Source organism: Hyperoodon ampullatus, assembly GCF_949752795.1.
Source record: "Hyperoodon ampullatus genome assembly, chromosome: 11".
Lineage (NCBI taxonomy): Eukaryota > Metazoa > Chordata > Mammalia > Artiodactyla > Ziphiidae > Hyperoodon > Hyperoodon ampullatus.
This window is the reverse complement of record NC_136924.1, coordinates 77203326-77222129: the sequence shown is the minus strand read 5'-3', so window position 1 is coordinate 77222129 and position 18804 is coordinate 77203326. Positions and strand designations below refer to the sequence as shown.

General features: G+C 34.0%; 1 protein-coding gene across 3 annotated transcripts in view; it reads right to left on the bottom strand.

The window, feature by feature from the left end:
- Nucleotides 1–18804, bottom strand: part of IPO8 (importin 8) — a gene marked incomplete at both ends in the record, with an annotated part of 66769 nt that overhangs the window by 30621 nt on the left and 17344 nt on the right. For 2 of the 3 annotated variants that reach the window (XM_079715317.1, XM_079715319.1), the window contains 12 exons: nucleotides 304–370; nucleotides 2313–2438; nucleotides 3269–3429; nucleotides 4713–4878; nucleotides 6176–6265; nucleotides 7427–7543; nucleotides 7831–7907; nucleotides 10189–10288; nucleotides 11951–12085; nucleotides 14391–14475; nucleotides 14919–15013; nucleotides 16527–16616. In XM_079715317.1, the coding sequence (XP_079571443.1) occupies nucleotides 304–370; nucleotides 2313–2438; nucleotides 3269–3429; nucleotides 4713–4878; nucleotides 6176–6265; nucleotides 7427–7543; nucleotides 7831–7907; nucleotides 10189–10288; nucleotides 11951–12085; nucleotides 14391–14475; nucleotides 14919–15013; nucleotides 16527–16616 (1309 nt within the window). Of the gene's footprint in view, nucleotides 1–303; nucleotides 371–2312; nucleotides 2439–3268; nucleotides 3430–4712; nucleotides 4879–6175; nucleotides 6266–7426; nucleotides 7544–7830; nucleotides 7908–10188; nucleotides 10289–11950; nucleotides 12086–14390; nucleotides 14476–14918; nucleotides 15014–16526; nucleotides 16617–17062; nucleotides 17087–18804 lie in introns of those variants that run through there. The other variant, XM_079715318.1, reaches the window with a different exon arrangement.

Here is an 18804-nt window from a genome sequence, read left to right as displayed (position 1 = left end):
TTTCAATCCCAGATTAAAGTAACCTCACCTGAACCTCATCCCAGTTCCTCCTTTCTAAAAAACTTTAAATACTCTGTTCTTTAAAAACTCCAAGACCAAAATTTCTTAACTGGATATGTTAAGCTTACCTCTAAATGAAAATCTGGATGCCTATTATCAGAAAGTATATCTAAAAATTGAACAGAATGCAAGCCTCTCTTTCTCAAAACTGTCCATCTTGTTGAATTTGAAGGGCTAAAATGCATTTTTCATCAAATTTAAAAATAGTCCCAATTTACCTTTTTATTCTACCTTTGAACTTACCAATGACATGTTTCTGTAAAACAAGATCAATGATCCGTAGACAGATATTCTCTAACTGCTGAGTAACCTAAAGACAAATTTTAAACATTTAGTTTAAAATTCATCATAACTCTTAATTTAATCTATAAGTTTAATATTATCCCAATAAAAATACCAACAGGACTTTTCTGAGAAGAGAAATTGAGAATTCTAAACTTCATGTGAAAAATTAAACATGCAAGAATAACCAGGAAATTCTGAAAAGTAGCCTAATAATAGAAGTGGCAGTTAAATTCATAATAAAATTACAAATTAAATTACTTCCTTATCTCACATTTTATACCAAAATTAATTACTAATATATCTAGGATTTCAATGTGAAGGCTTAAGCCATAAAAATACTAAGCATCTGTTCCAGATTTCTAATTCTGCTCTTCATATATTAAGTATTTATACACGTGTAAATATTCCTTTTAAGGAAATCTTGTTTTCAAAGTTTGCTTTTAGTAAGTCAAAGTTCAAAATCATAAGACTGGTAGTCAGGAGACCAAGATTCCAGTCCTTGTTTTGCCTCTAGTTACCTATGACCTTGGTAAAGCCATTTAGCTGAAGCCTTTAAGTTTTTTCATCTGTAGGTTAAGGAAGCTGGAGCTGATTAGTGCATCTCAATTTTAACCCCTGCCTCCCTTGATAATCACAATAAGGTCACATGCTCCTTTAACTTTACGTGAAATTCAAAATAAAATTAATATCAAGAATTTAAAAATTAAAACAAAAAGATAAAATGCTGTTTTGTCTTCAAACTAACACTACTGCTCATTCTACTACTGCCCATCCTCCACACACACATATTTGGGAAAACTTGACAAGGCGATGTCTAAGTTCTCTTCAAATTTAAAATATAATTTCTACATACAAGGTGAAAGAATAATCCTTAAGTATACATGTAACTTAACTTGGAAATCTCACTTTTACTGATAGGCCCAGACTGTTTCAACAAGGACACAACAATACAATAATGAATACGGAAAAAAAAAATCCACACTAAGCCTTTTAGGCAAAGGAAGCCCTGCCCAGGAGAAGAAAACTGAACCATTTTTAAGAACCTGGTAAGTGTCCATTGGTATGTGATAAACACAGGATAAGTCACCAGCCACAGGGTTTAACAATGCTATTTAAAGAACCAGCACCTGCTTCCTAAGTCCCACTGTACAAAATGAGAGCTGCCATCATTGCCAAACGAGTCAACCGTGCTCACAGAAGTAATGAACACAAATCTAATCTCAGTCAAGTAGAGGCTATACAATATATAATACTTGGGGAAGAGAGGAGCAGGTTTTAGGTAGGGATTAACTGACATATCATCAGGATATATCAATTGACTGCAACCCCAAATCTACAACTTACTAGCTCTGTGAACATGATTCAGACTCTTGATACTACCTGAACCTTGTTTTCCGCTTCTGCAAAAAGACACTACCATTACGCACTCTATGGCAGGGTGACATAGTAACATTCTATCAGCTAACGGATATGAGAGCACTTAACAAATGTTTGCACAAATTCTTATCCCAATATTGTTCTGGAACTCAGTTTAGGAAAGATGATGTTTTAAGCCCTTCTTCCCTTCCATTCTCAGATATTTGTTACGTCAGCATTTTGTTCCATTATTTAAAATTTGCCACCATGATTGAATGGCAGTCTCTCTCTGCCAAGAAGACAAGACTATGGATTCCAAAAAGCAGGGCTCAAGTCATACTCAATTTGATATCCCCCTAAACCTAGCCCGGCACATAGCAGATGTGATGAACTGAACTAAGCTTAGCACAAAGAGATATACTATATACTTTAAAACCACATGTAATATTTCCCTTCAATCATTTTAATACTTTTCTTTAAAATTTGAGGGTAATTTTTAAAATCCAGTAACATAAATAGCAATTTAAAGGTTAAGACTTTAAAATTCATCACCAGTGATCATATAAATTTCAGTTACTATAATGACATAATAAAACACAGAGAAATCCTACCTCTTTATGGTCTTCTACAACTGTCAGGATAGTATCAATGGTATGTAAAATTCCCATAGCCATTACGGTTTTGTCTTCGACTTCTTCGTATTCATCACTTTGAAGAACTTTGCCAAATATCTCAGCCTATGAAAATAGCAAACACATTCAACAATTAGTACTGCTATACCCGCCCTTCTCTATAAGTTAGCAAAAGGGCAGTGTCAAGCTTCCCTGGTGGTGTAGTGGTTAAAAATCCACCTGCCAATGCAGGGGACACGGGCTTGAGCCCTGGTCCAGGAAGACCCCACCTGCCGCGGAGCAACTAAGCCCATGCACCACAACTACTGAGCCTGCACTCTAGAGCCCCCTAGCCACAACTACTGAGTCCCGTGTGCCACAACTACTGAAGCCCGCACACCTAGAGCCCATGCTCCGCAACAAGAGAAGCCACCGCAATGAGAAGCCCGCGCACCACAACGAAGAGTAGCCCCCACTCGCCGCAGCTAGAGAAAGCCCGCGTGCAGCAATGAAGACCCAACACAGCCAAAAATAAATAATAAATAAATAAATACATAAATTCTTTTAAAAAAAAAGGGGGAGTGTCACACATCCAAATGTCGGCATTGCTCAAACTTCAAGATATGCACTTTGCCAAGTGAATCAATGATAGAATCTGTCATGTTTTAAACATAGGCATTTTTCCCTTATCTAGTCACTAAAGTGGAATATATATTAGCTATTATAATCAGATAGCAAATAATTAACTTCTGGTTGTCATTAAATAAATAAATCCAAAATCTAGGAAAACTGAAAAGTATATATAGAAAATTATTAACTATCAGAATTATTACAGCAAATATTTTTATATTAGCATTTCAATTACATGTAAACTGAACTCCAGATTTTGGAGTTTAATTTATTTAGATTATTCAAAGCCTTTATACCAACTAACATAAAACTTTGCCCAGTCTTACCAAGTGTTGAGTCATATCAACAGCAATTGAGGCTACCTCTTGACTGTATTCACATATCATCTTCTGGATAACATTAGTTACATCATCATTTTCTGTCTCTCTAACAATGTGCAACAGCTCCTGCATGATAGGCCTCACATGTGGCTTCATATATTCCTTAGCTAATGCAATAAAAAACAAACTTAGTAAAAAAATTAGCCATTGACAAATGGTGAAGGAAAGTAACTTGGTCCCAAGGTAAATAACACAGGGTAATAGCTTCTAGATAACATATTTGCTTCACAGTGAGTAAGTTACAAAGCTGTACCAAAATAATGTTCACCAATGTATCAATTTTCCCATGAGTAACATAGGGATAATCAGTTCAGCACAGTAAAGAAATGTCCTACCCAAAATGCCAATAGCACCCACTGAGAAATTCTAATTACACATGTGCTCTGTCATCAGCATGCCTTATCAAACATGAATGTTATCATGATACAAGCATAAAAAATCATGTACATAAAGACTATGCCCAACACTGATGTGTCTGTTCCCTCCCCCACCCCATCTCTAACCACCCTTCTCCCCACATGTGCTTATGCATTACTGTCCTTCCATTGGAACATTGTTGAATAGAGGTAAAGGTTCATGTTCTTCATAAAGCCGAATTTACTTTCAAAGGTTTATCTGAATTTTGAACAGAACATTCTTGTAAACAAACAAGTGAGATATGTGTTATCACTCACTAGAAATGATACTTGCTACTTTCAGAACTAGCAGAATCATAGAATCCTAGAGTTGAAAGGAATCTTAAAGCGATCTAGTCCAATCCCCCTAAATTTAAACATACGGCATCTAAGTCTTGATAGATCATGTGCCTTGCCCAGATCTACATGGCAAGGTAGTAGCACAATCAAAACTAGACCCCCAGATCTCTTGATTCCCCATCTACCAATCATCAACTTCTTCTCTAATCTATAATTTTTCTGGAAACCACAGTCAATAGACACTCCTAAAAGTGGCAAGAATAAACTCCTATAAAATTCTGAGGGGGCAAAAGCTCAAAAATCCAAACCCTGAACCTTAAGACTTAGGGACTCATCTTTGTTAGGGAAGGAAGTGAACAAAACTACTTGAGAAGACCATGTCAAAAAAATAAATTAAATACACCCTCTAAAAGGTGTGTTTTTATTTTAAATTTTTTTCATTTAAAAATGTTGTCTTGGGCTTCCCTGGTGGCGCAGTGGTTCAGAGTCCGCCTGCCGATGCAGGGGTCACGGGTTCGTGCCCCGGTCCGGGAAGATCCCATATGCCGCAGAGCGGCTAGGCCCGTGAGCCATGGCCGCTGAGCCTGCGCGTCCGGAGCCTGTGCTCCGCAACGGGAGAGGCCACAACAGTGAGAGGCCCGCGTACCGCAAAAAAAAAAAAAAAAAAAAAAAAAAAAAAAAAATGTTGTCTTTACCTTGTGTCTGGTTAGAAATTAATGACTGAAGAGCAAGGGCAGCTTCAACCTTGACAGGCATCTCCTTATCTTCAATCAGGCTCTTCTTTGCTAGATCAACTGCATTTCTTAGGTTGAGCTCATTATGAAATTTCAAAGAACTGAATGCATGGAGTACCCAACAGGACTGTGTTATAAGAAAAAAGTTAGTAGGAAACTATTAGGATTATGGCGTTATGTAATAATGTCACACATATAAGAACTCCTTACTAAGTAAAATATCATTAATTCTACCAAGTGCTATTTGTTTATTTATTTGTTTTTGGAGAGAAGCATATTAGCCTTAGTTGCTAACTTCTGGATTTCCCAGACTTCTTATAATAAAGGCAGTTTTATTACTTCTAAATTACCTTTATGCAATATCATTATTCACAGGAAAAAGAAAACAGAGCCAAATTTAAGTGTCTCTAAAAATAGAAATCCTGTCAATGCTTTTAATAAATATTATGATTCATAACTTATTTATTATTTATATGCAAAAAGCACTATGAACCAACCAATGCTGATATTCATTTACTGGTCTTCACAACAAATGAATGAAATATTATGTTCCCTTACACTAACTGGCTTAACAAACTTGATTTTTTCACTCACACAAGACATGAAGAAATTTAACTTTGCATAAATTACCGAAGTTTAAACTATTAGACCACAGAATCATATTATTTTTTTAAATTCTCTATGTGCATAAAACACAACTGACAGTAATTCATTTGAATGACTAAAGACTTAACAAGAGAAATACAATTCAGAGTCTGCAGAAATAACAACCTACTTATAAAAATACTTGTGTGCCCTCCACATCGCTAATCTACATTCACACAAATATTTCCCTAGTGACTATTATCTTCTGTTTATAAAATGCTTTAGAGTGTACAAGGCATTTTAACATATATTGGTTATAGCAAGACATTTTGTTGGGTTGATACAGTTATAAAAATAAGTACTAGGCTCTTAAAGTTCTATTTTTATTTCTCCATAAAATATATCATTTCTATAAATAATATACACTTAGAACACAAATAAATTTACATGGATTATTATTTTCTCCATTTTATTAAGGCATACCTAACTATTATACTGGAAATCATAATCAAGTTTTTAGCCAAAATATAATTTCCATGCTGTTTTGGACACTAATCAGCTTATGAATTTACATTGTACCATTGCTGTAACATCATCCCTCTCACTGAATGTTTTGCATATGCAGCAAGTGAGGCTAGGGGAAAAAAGAGCTGGAATTAAATTCCTTTATTCACTAGTTTGCTCTTTATTCAGCTTATGTGACCATAAAAGACATTCTAATTGCCTTCATTTCGCCTCAATATGTGGTAAAAGGTCAACTTATTCAAAAATATTTAGTTCAATAATTAACTTACAAATGAAGATTTCGAGATACTATAATGGAAATATGGAAAACTTACTCTGGCTCGAAGGTATCCCAGGTTAGACAATAATAATGGAAATACATGATTCTGCAACAATAATTCCATTTGGTCCTTGAATAAACTCTTCTGTTAGGAAACAGAAATTAAGTTTAACTTACCAATGTCTTTTTCATATGTAAAAATCACTTCCTAATAAAATACATTTGTTATGACTTACACTTAATATACTTCTATTTACAATTTTGTAAAATCATTTTACCTACATATTGCATGTTTTAAAACAAGACAGAAATAGTACTTTAGATATAATTTGATATTGAGTGATCTTTCTAGAAATAACACTAAAGTCATTTTGTATCATTTTTTTTATACAGCAACATTTTCATATTGAAAAAGTGATGAATAAAAAGTCATTTTTTTTAGAGCTACCATATGACCCAGCAATCCCACTACTGGGCATATACCCTGAGAAAACCATAATTCAAAAAGAAACATGTACCACAATGTTCACTGCAGCACTATTTACAATAACCAGGATATGGAAGCAACCTAAGTGTCCATCAACAGATGAATGGATAAAGAAGATGTGGCACATATACACAATGGAATATTACTCCGCCATAAAAAGAAATGAAATTGAGTTATTTGTAGTGAGGTGGATGGACTAGATTCTGTCATACAGAGTGAAGTAAGTCAGAAAGAGAAAAACAAATACCACATGCTAACACATATATATGGAATCTAAAAAAAAAAAAAAAATGGTTCTGAAGAATCTAGGTCCAGGACAGGAATAAAGACGCAGATGTAGAGAATGGACTTGAGGACAGAGGGAGGGGAAGGGTAAGCTGAGACAAAGTGAGAGAGTAGCACTGACATTATACGCTACCAAATGTAAAACAGATAGCTAGCAGGAAGCAGCTGCATAGCACAGGGAGATCAGCTCAGTGGCTCTGTGACCTCCTAGAGGGGTGGGATAGGGAGGGTGGAAGGGAGATGCAAGAGGGAGGGGATATGGGGATATATGTATACATATTGCTGATTCACTTTGTTATACAGCAGAAACTAACACAACATTGTAAAGCAATTATACTTTAATAAAGATGTTAAAAAATAAATAAATAATGGAACTATGGAAAAAAGTCTTTTTTTTAATTAAGGAAAGAAAAATATTTAGTCAATTCAATTATGCAGAAAGTCACCAGTTTTAAATTATCCATAACTTTCATATTCTCTCATTTGCCTCTGCTACACAGTGTTATTAAGTAAATTAAATTTGAGTAGCTTAACCTTCAATAAAATATCAGCTAGGGAACCAATCACATGCAGGGCTCCATCTTTCTTCCTAGGGTCAAAGTTCGGGTCTGTTAGGATTTGATAACAGAATGCCATCATTTTTGGCAACACCTAAAGAAACAGAAGAAACCATTTTAGTCTATATGAACTGTTACTGCCTTACTATTGTATTAAATATGATGTACAAATTTTCAAAAATAAAGCCATTTTATTGTGTGCTATCAAGCAATTATAAGAAAACAAAATATTCCTTTTCCCTTACAAGGACAGAAAAATATTTTTAAAGTAACAGATTATAACTACTAACATAATTTTTCAAATACTAGGGGCATTCATTAGAGTGTCAAATGAACACAGGCCACCTTTCAGATTTGTATTTAGAAAGAATAACTATATACCTCTTTTCTTTTCTTTGCAGCAGTATATAAGAGAGTCTGGGCTGCTGTGGTGGGAGAAGCATAATCTTCGAAAATATCTAAGATTTTAAAAGTTTAAACCATGTTAGCAAAAATACAACTACTTATTATAGATTTTAAACCTTATTGACCACCATTCCAAAACCAAGAAATAAAACAGTCAACATATAACACCGGTTTACAGCATAAAAAAGCTAAAGATATATCATCACTGCTCTCATGCACAACAATATTTATCAAATATTTATTTTAAACATTTTAAAAATATTTAAATAGTTATTAAATATTTAAATTAAATGTTATTTATTAAATATTTAAATTTTATTTGATATTTATTAAAATAAACATCAAATGTTTATTAAAATACTTAAATAGTTATTTAAAAGGTTGTCCTTTTAAATAATCTTATTAAAACAAACAATACATATTAGGTATATCTGTTTCACTGGGGACAGGAAAAATGCTTTACCTCTATCAAAAAACAATAAAAATTTATTTAGTGCTTACTATGTGCCAGGCACTGTTCTAAGCTCTGGGGATACAAATATCAAACAAAAAAGGTTCTCATGGAGCTTACGTAGTAAGAGAAAGAAACAAACTGATAATACAGATATAGACACTCATACACACACAAGATATTATAGCTGAAAACACTCCATCTCAGAGAGGTTAAGTAATTTGCCCACAGTCACACAGTGAGTAAGCAACCAGGCCAGCATTCACATCCAGGCTGTCTTAACATCAAAGCCTGAGCTCCTTCAGTTTTTACCAAATCTAAAAACACCATTATTAATATCAGTCAGTACACTTAGACAAGAGTATTTTGTTAATATAAATAACTGCACATGACAAAAATATAAAAAGAAAACTAATAACGTAATTATTCTCCCCAGTAGTTATCTAAAAGTAAAATACACATATTAAGTAATACCCACTGCACTCTACAGAAGGAAATGATTAAGGAAAAAAGGCACTTTAGCTAGTCTTGAATTATCCATATTCTCTTTTAATCAATAAAATGTAAATTCTATCAATCAACACACACAGCTCTTAACTATTATATTTTCTAAAAACTGAGATACTTTCTTATTTGATATGAAGAATAAGTAAAATAATGGTAGCCCTCTGAAAGTTAAACAAATACACTGCACATTATAAAAACAGGTATCATAGAAAAACTAGACACTAAAAATATGCCTTAAAAAAGACAGAAGAAAGACCAGTTAATCATTCTGCTCTGTCAAAGCAAACTAGGAAAACAAAAGCATTAGGAAGGGGAATTAATAAATCATGCATATGTATAATGATTTTCAAATAGAAATGACAGAATGGAAGGATAAAGCAGTGGTAAATATTGTTTCTCATTCACTTGCTTTTCCTGTACTTTGTCTCCAAAGGAAAGAGGCACTTCCTCACTTACTGAATCAAAGAACCTAAACACAAAGCACTGTGAAAACAACATAGCCCAATAATCTAGCATCTATATTAGTAGGCTTAACTCAAGTAACTAGAGACATATGGCCCAACGAGGGGAAAGCACTGTGGTCACAGTACCTTCAGCATGCCTTGGGCAGTGCGAGTCTTATCAATTATTTGTTTCAACATTCTCTGAAGGCAGACCAGGGCCAAGAACTTGCAGAGGAATGTAGGGGTGTAGAAGGGATGGAGAACGCAAACTAAAGCAAGTGAGATAAAGTCCCTGCCCTCAGATAGCTTCTTCACCGTGGGAGGAACAGAGGTACACAAGTAACATCTTCCTAGGCTAAGTGCCTGAGTACTCCAGGAAGTGCTTAATTCAAACTGGTGACAAAAGGGAATGAACTTAGGCAACCTACACAATTCAACAGCTTCCTGGATGATCCAAGGCTAAAAGGACTCACAGAGAAATGGGCCACACAGTGGGGTCATCAGAAGTAATCTCATTCCCCTGTGGAATACTCAGCCCCTAGGTTAAGGATGCAAACTAAATTGGGGTGTTCCTAAAATATGCAGAAATGCAAAGGACCTCCCAGACTGAGAACAACCCAATCTACAAATAGGTATCCCAAAGGCACAGAAAGGAATGGGTCCCTGCAGATCAGCATCACAACAGAAAGAGTTATACACAGATGGCTCCATGACTGCTTCAGCACCGATGACAGGGATGGACAAATAAAGCAGCTTTTCATCTCAAGTCCATCGGTTCAACAGAACATCAAACTCTCACGAGTTTCAGAGTTTATCGTGAAAAGCAGAACTCTGGGAATTTAACAAAGTAGTAAAATCTGCTTAAAAGTATACATTTAGTTCTATTACTTTACGGAGCCAGGAACTGAGGAGGACCCAAATCATCGCCATTACCAAATTTCATCCTTATATACTCATATGGATCTTCCTGCCACAGCTCTTCATCTTCATCTTTATAACACATCACAGAAAAAATCACATCTTCAGAGATATTCTAACAAGAGAAAAAAACAAAACAACAAATGGGTATAGACTATTCACATTTGGGGAACACCAATAATGAAAGCCTTCATGAAGTTAGTTTTCCAAACTGTTATATTAATCTTTCTGTTAAGTTTGCATTGGCTAAAGTGAAAGCAGGAAAGCAAAAGCCTTGGGGGTAAGGGGTAGAGGCGGGGGCAGAAGAAGTTAAACATAAGCTTGTTTTTAAACAACAACTGATTAAAGGTACAGAGAACGAGGTGAATGCTCTTCTTTGAGGCAAGAGCGGGGATAATAAAGTTTTACTATCAATATTAAACATACCTAAACATACCTTGATTCGTCAAGGAAGAGAAATAAATATCAAACCAAGCTTATATTTACTATTATATTACTTATTGTGAACATTTTTACATTTCCATTTTGATCCTAAATGTCAATATTTCAACAACATTAACATTTTCTTCTTTTTTCATTTTCAACAACTTAATTTCCTACCCTACAAGTGCAGGCTTCAGTGGGGGGGAAAAATCACATCTAACAGCCTCTATGTTCACTGCCGCTAATGCTCTACCAAGCCCTTCCGTGCTCTAACAATTACATATGTAAGAACAAAATTATCTCTTATCACTTCTTCCAAATTAAGTAATTCTAAGAGAAAAAAATTCAGCCTAATAATCGGAGTTTTCTTACTCCTACACTACAGCCATGTAAAAATAAGGCCAAAGGCATCAGGTAGAAAAAAATGCTATCACAGTTCACCCTTACTTTACAGGCACACAGTAAATAAAATGAAATCTGTATCTTTATTAATTGCAAAGAACCAATCACTATTTGATCAAGGGAATTAGGCAAACATTATTAAAATGTCCACAGAAAACAATGCAAAAGATCTAATATCTGTAAGACCTATAATAAGATAACACTAAACAAATTCTATCCTAGACACCAAAGACAAAGTAAAAGAATTGCTTTACTTTTTAGATACCATCTTAGAGATTACAGAATTTAAGAATTCATAGACTGAGAGGAAAAAATTCCATTCCTAACATCTTTGAATTACCCAAAATTATCTGTATGTAAATATTAATTTATTTATTAATGGTCCATAATTTTTCACTCTGATTTATTCTTTAATAACAATGCTGATTCTACCTTTAAGTACACAATTGATATAAAAACCGAAAACTTTAACTTCTTTTATAGAATTTAACAATCCAAAAAGAGAAATAAAAACCTTGTTTGCTCATAGCTACAAAAGAAAATGGTCAGGTATCAGGCTGCATTTCCTGCAAAATAACACTACCTTAGTAGAGCCCTGGGGACTGTTTTCAAAATGCTATCATACAAAATACCTCATTTGATCCTAGCAACCTTTAGGTAAAAAGGGTAGAAAAATATTATCTGACCTAACAGAGGAGAAACAGAGGCTAATTAAGATTCCAAGCTAGATTAACTAAATCCAAGTCTTCCAATTCATACAACTTGAAAACTTCACTCTTCTCAAATACTTAAATTTCCAGGTCCTTCATAGCAGATACAAGACTGCATTCATTTGAAATTATTAATGGAAACAAAAACATATTAAATACAAAATATGGGATTAGTTAACACTTACCCTGTCCAGAAAATATAACCAGAGAATGATTTCCGAGAGCTGCTCCCTGACACTAACCTGTATGTGCGGCTTCATCTGCTTCCAGGTTACAGAATGAACAACGCCTTGGTTGAGATAGTTGAATGCTTGCTGAAGAACACGGGGAGCTACATACTCTTTCTGCCTATACTGGTCTAAAATTTTTAGTAGTACCTACAGGAAAATAAGAAGAGAAAACATAGGAAAACATAAACAATTTTGAAGTTAACAGGATGGGCATTTTAGGCATGACATAAAACCAACGCAGAGGTCATAGAGATAAAAATTAACAGATTTTTAGAGAAGTAAATATTTTGTGAGAAAGCACATGAGCTGTTTTAATTCCTAGATAGGTCCTTGTGACATTGAACTGAAGGGTGTCTCACTGTGATTTTCAGCCATTTATCCTGCTTCTAACCTGTGGAACTACCCAAAAGAAGTCTATACACTATTCCACATACTAGCTCTTCAAATAAATTAAGACTCCTGTCAAATAATAACAGACTTGACTAAGTGAACACTGAAAACATCCATATAGCAAGAGACACCATAAACATATTTTAACGTTTGACAAAGGTGCATTTCAACTGGAAGAGAAACAGTAAGTTATACAAAAAACAGTATTGGGACAGCTGACTAGCCCTCTGAAAAAAATTAAGGTGGCTCCCTAACTAAACTTCACACCTAAATAAATTCCAGATAGGGAAATATTTCAACAGCAACAAAAAATGAAACCACAGAGTAACTAAAAAAGAGTGTGGAAAATTTTTATTTTATAATCTCAGACCACAGAAAGTCTTTGTAGAAATACCACAAAACTGAGAAGTTATTTTTTTAAATATTGATTTTTAAAAAAAGATTGTTTCTAAGGAAAGAACCATGCCCAAAGCAGCTGTGAGGACCCAAGGACACGCAGTCAGAGGCTGCACTACAACACGGTCCAAGTCTTCCAATTCCTGATCTCCAGAGCCCTTCACTACAGCAAGCTTATCACTGAACTGCTGAATAAATAAAAGGGGTTCTTTTAAAACATGTACAGAATTTATAAATTCAGAACATGAATTCAGTTCAAGTTATATAAAGTTCAGGTTTATAAAATTTGTCAGAAGTCCTACTATCACCTAGAAACTCCTTCTGCAATGCGGGCTAAAAATGGATGCTACTAAACACAGTTCTTCCTAATACAGTTGCTGTTCACACAAAGTGGAGGTGGTCGCAGATGAGACACAATAGTAAAGAAGAGAACAGTTTTTGATTAAAAAAAAAAACTTTTTAAAATATCAGGAATATATACCTTAAATGACCAAGGTTCTAACAGTTTATGACATGGATGCCACAGCATGAAATTTAAATGTGTGTGTACATACATGTTTATGTGACACTGGAAAACCTCTACTGAACACACTAGAAGAGGGCATCAACTTTAGGATGCTTACTGGGGTTTAACAGCCGTGGAAAGACAGAGACAGCAGAAGACAGAGCTAAACAGCTCCCTGATTATCCTAGTATCCAAAATGAATGGCTGAATATATAATTTTATTCATCACTCACCAATTTTCCCTACAGACTTTCTCATGGGCCAACAAAATAATCTGTGAGAAATTTATAGCCATAGCTTTCCTGAATTGTTGCAAGGTAATTTTTAGAAATGATAATCCATAAAATGATACTAGTCAAAATGATAATCCATAAAAGGAAGTATTCTATCTAAGATTTGAACTTTCTATCATTGACAGTAAAGAAGACTAATCTGCATAGATTTATAAAAATCTAGAAACACCCTTTGTATCATGAAAGCCTTTTACTATGTCTGATTAATCTTTGCTTCCTTAATATAGCCCTGACACAGCCAATGCTCAATCATTACTGAATTTCATTTGTTGAAATAGAAAAATTTCATGATTCAAATGGCAATACAGATAGTCTTCACACCCATCTATCCTTTGTAGTTTGTAAATATTAATATCAACTTGGATTATTTCTCAAGAACTCCTAGTTTTCACTGTACAAAATGGTTCCCAAACTTCCACAAAAATGTGTGAGTTCTCAGCTGAAAGTCTTAACTTCTGAGCTCAACTCCTCTTGAAATAGATCAATTCCTATTACCTAAATCTTCTGATATAAAAGCTTAGAACAAAGAGGTGGGGCTCCAACAAATAGAGGGTAAGAAACTCATGTGAGGTCAGGAAGTTAACTGAAGAACCTGATCTCATACTGGCGACTGCTACACAAGTATCAATCAACAGACTTGAAAGGTTTCAGTCCAGCATCTAGGAGTCTAGAAGGGACATTCTTGCAGTAGCTACCCTAGGACATTTGGTTCTAAAACTGCACTGTATTGGATTCCCAGAGCTGCCATTTCATCCCCTATAAATTCGTATTAATTAACATGTTTGTAAACTACTTTTAAATGGATAGAAGTGACTTAACTACTTTCAGTAGTAACCATCCTTCTATTTAAAAAATGTAAGTTTATTACCTGCTGAATTCCCACTGCATACGTTTTCAAAAAGAATTCAGAAAATTCAAAGTATTCTTTTGTGACATTTCCTGGGCTTCCATATCTTAAAATACAAAGAGAAAATGTTTAAATACTGCAAACTTTAGAAACAAAGCACGCTCACCAGTTTAAATACTTGTTGAAAGATGTACTCTATTGGGACAGAAAACTAACGTTTTACCTTTTTTCACAAGCCCCAAAATGAAATTATGATAAGCTGTACTTAGACTCCAGGCCATACTTAAAACTTCAGACAGAAATATCATTTCTCGATCCTTTTTACAAAGAATAGAAAGGTCCAAAGAAGACTGTTCACCTCACTATGATCTCAAAGCCAATGATCACAGTTAAGCCTGCTTTAAAACAAAGCAGAGGGTGACTTTTTGCCCTCTGTTGCTCTAAAGAAAAATAATCATAAACTGTAGAGCATAAAGGGACCTATTCAATTTTATTATATCCAATACTGAGATACTAACCATAGATTGTAAATCTAATAACCAGAATTACCGTTCAAAGAGACGAGCTACAATGTGTAATGCCCACTTCTTACACTTCCACCAGACTAATTCTGGTCTATCATCCTCATCAATCTGCAGAGTCTCCTAGGAGGACAAAAACACCCAGATAAAATTCCCACATAATGAAAAGGTTTGTGTGACTAACAAAGGCAGAATAAATATTGATACAAATTAAGTAATATTAAATGTGAATTCAGACTGCCAAACAAATGCAAATTCTTACTTTATAGATTGCTAGGTAGGAATTAAACAAGCAAAGCAAATTTCAACCAACCAGTGCTGTTGTTTTTATCTTCTATCTTTAAAAGGCCCAAATAAGTAGAAAACAAAACACAAAATACCATATCCCTCAAGGAAACTCTCTGAGATGCCAGAAAAGTTCTTGATCTGGGTGATAGTAACACAAGTGTATGTTTGTCAGAATTCACTGAACTGTTCACTAAGCTCTGTGTATTTATGTGTATAAACTAAACCTCAACATAATTTGTCCCAAGATATGGGCAAAGGAAGGAATACTGCACATTTGGAGACAAGCTCAAAATTTTAAATATTTGATATATTTTAATTTAGTTTATTTGATTATTTGAGTTAATTTGATAGATGAAATATAGTATCACTGTTACTACAGATAAAAATGAGACACCATCTTTCACCTATCAAACCGGCAAACTTAGAATTTAACAAAACAGACATTCTCAGTCACTGCTTATTAAAGTATAAGCCAGTGCACTGTTTCTGGAAAGCCGTTTACAAGGTCTGTCAAAGTCTTGCACAGGGAATTATAGCCATTACTTTCTAATAACTTTTAATGGAGTATAACCTATAAAAATACTGAATCACTACGCTGTACTCCTGAAACTAATATAATATTGTATATCAACTATACTTCCATTAATTGATTAACTAATTAATTAATTAAAGATCTGTCAAAGCCTTAAACACTGCTAAGAGGTTATCCAAACAAAATAATCATGTATGTGCATAAAAATTTAACTACATCCTTATAGTTAAAACACTAAAAAACTAAAACAACCTAAATATCTAGCAAATGAAGCATTCAACAAAAATGACACAATGTAAAAAACTTCATAATCATACAAAATATTTACAATAGATTTTAAGTGAAAAATGAACTTCAAAACAGTACCTATCTATACCATTTTTACAAATAAAATATGATTGCTCCTCCTGACAAATTTTATTAATGCTTCTTTTTCTGTATACCCTTTTAAATTACTTTTTAATAAGATTTTGTCAGCATACCCTTTTTAATCACTTCTTCCTATAAAGATTCTCTAATATTTTTTGTAGAAAGAAAAAAAATATGGTTGTATATAAATGCAGAGAAAAAAAGACAAGAGGAATAAATACCAAGTTTTTAAAATGGTTATCATTTTTAGTAGAATTAAATAGTTATTATTTTATTAATTTTGTTTATCTGAACTTTCTAAAAATGAGTATGTATCATTAATTACTTTTATTACAGTAGTAATTTTTTTTTTTCTAAATAGCAGGCTGGTATAACAAATCAATCTACCACAAATAACCCAAACCCAAGTTTTCCCCATTCTTCTTAGGAACAGAAGCCCTTTCTTACAGGTGGAACAGTCCTGTCAATAATAGTTCGGAAGATCTCCATCCACGCTGTCATGGTTTGGTTATTCACCAGCTGAAGAGGCAATGCATACTGAAAACAAAGGACAACAACATCAGACAATAATTCCTCCCCTCTAAAAAATCAGCAATTTATCTATATTGAAAGGTTGAAATATATGAAATGGTTAACACCTGACCATGAAATTAGTAATTTCAGGTGGTTCAACCTAAAATTAACTTAAAACAGCTCTATAAACATATGTATGTAAATTAAATTTTTTAAATCTAGAAAATATACATGCCATGAATTATTTCTCTAGGCTTTTTTTTTTTTTGGCCGCACTGTGCAGCACAAGGGGTCTTAGTTCCCTGACCAGGGACCGAACCTGTGCCCCCTGCATTCAGAGCGTGGAGCCTTAACCACTGGACTGCCATGGAAGTCCCTAAGCTACATTTTTAAGTAAAAAATAATAATAATACAGTAAGGCATCATTTGTTCAACATGAGATTCTAGATAAGTGATTTTTTACCATTTACCCCTTTGTGTGTCAAACTTTTCATTTTTCCAGCTTTATTGAGATATAATTGATATATAATACTATGTATGTTTAAGGTATACAACAGGACGATTTGATACACATATACATTATGAAATTACTATCACAATAAGGTTAGTCAATACCTCCATTACCTCATAAAATTATCTTTTTATTTTTGAAGTATAATTCATTTAAAATATTATATTAGTTTCGGGTATATGAGTGATTCAGTATTTTTATAGACTATACTCCATTTAAAGTTATTACAAAATAATGGCTATATTTCCCTGTGCTGTACAATACATCCTTGTTACTTATTTATTTTATACATAGTAGTTAGTGTCTCCTAATCCCATACCCCTATCTCAACCCTCCCCACCTCCCCACCTCCCTCTCCTCACTGTTAACCATTAGTTTGTTGTCTATAACTGTAAATCTGTTTCTGTTTTGTTATATACATTCATTTTATTTTTTTAGACTGCACATATAAGTGATAAGAGTATTTGTCTTTCTTTGACTTATTTCACTAAGTCCATCCACATTGTTGCAAATGGCAGAATTTCATTCTTTTTATGGTTGAGTAATATTCCATTGTGTATATGTAGATACACACACCACCTCTTTATCTATTCATCTATCGATGGACACTTAGGTTGCTCCCATATTTTGTCTACTGTAAATAATACTGCTATGAACATTGGGGTGCATGTATCTTTTCAAATTAGTGTTTTCATTTTTTTCCAGATATATACCCAACAGTAGAATTGCTGGATCATGTGGTGGTTCTGTTTTTAGTTTTTTCAGGAACCTCCATACTGCTTTCCATAATGGCTGTACCAATTTACATTCCCACCAACATGTACGAGGATTCCCTTTTCTCCACATCCTTGCCAACATTTGTTATTTGTAGACTTTTTGATGATAGTTATTCTGACCAGTGGTTTTGATTTGCATTTCTCTGATAATTAGTGATGTTCAGCATCTTTTCATGTGCCTGTTGGCCACCTGTATGTCTTCTTTGGATAAATGTCTATTCAGGTCTCCTGCCTATTTTTTAATTCGGTTGTTTTTTTGATATTGAGTTGTATGAGCTGTTTATAATATTTTGGATATTAACCCCTTATTGGTCATATCCTTTGCAAATATTTTCTCCCATTTAGTAGGTTGTCTTTTTTGTTTTGTCAATGATTTCCTCTGCTGTGCAAAAGCTTTTTAAGTTTAATTAGGTCCCACTTGTTTATTTCTGCTTTTATTTCCTTGCCTTAGGAGACAGATCAAAAAAAATTGCTATGATTTATGTCTAAGAGTTTTCTCCCTATTTTCTCTTCTAGGAGTTTTATGGTTTCCAGATCTTAATCCATTTTCAGTTTATTTTTGTATATGGTGTGAGGAAATGTTCTAATCTCATTCATTTACATGTAGCTGTCCAGTTTTCCCACCACCACTTACTGAAGAGACTGTCTTTTCTCCATTGTATATTCTTGCCTCCTTTGTCATGGATTAACTGACCATAGGTGTGTGGGTGTATTTCTGAGCTCTCTGTTCCATTCCATTGATCTATATGCTTGTTTTTGTGCCAGTACCATGCTGTTTTGATTACTGTGTCTCTGTAGTATAGTCTGAAGTCAGGGAGTATTATATCTCCAGGTTTGTTCTTTTTTCTCAAGATTGCTTTGGCAAATCAGGGTCTTTTGTAAATTATTTGTTCTAGTTCTATGAAAAATGTCATCAGTATTTTGA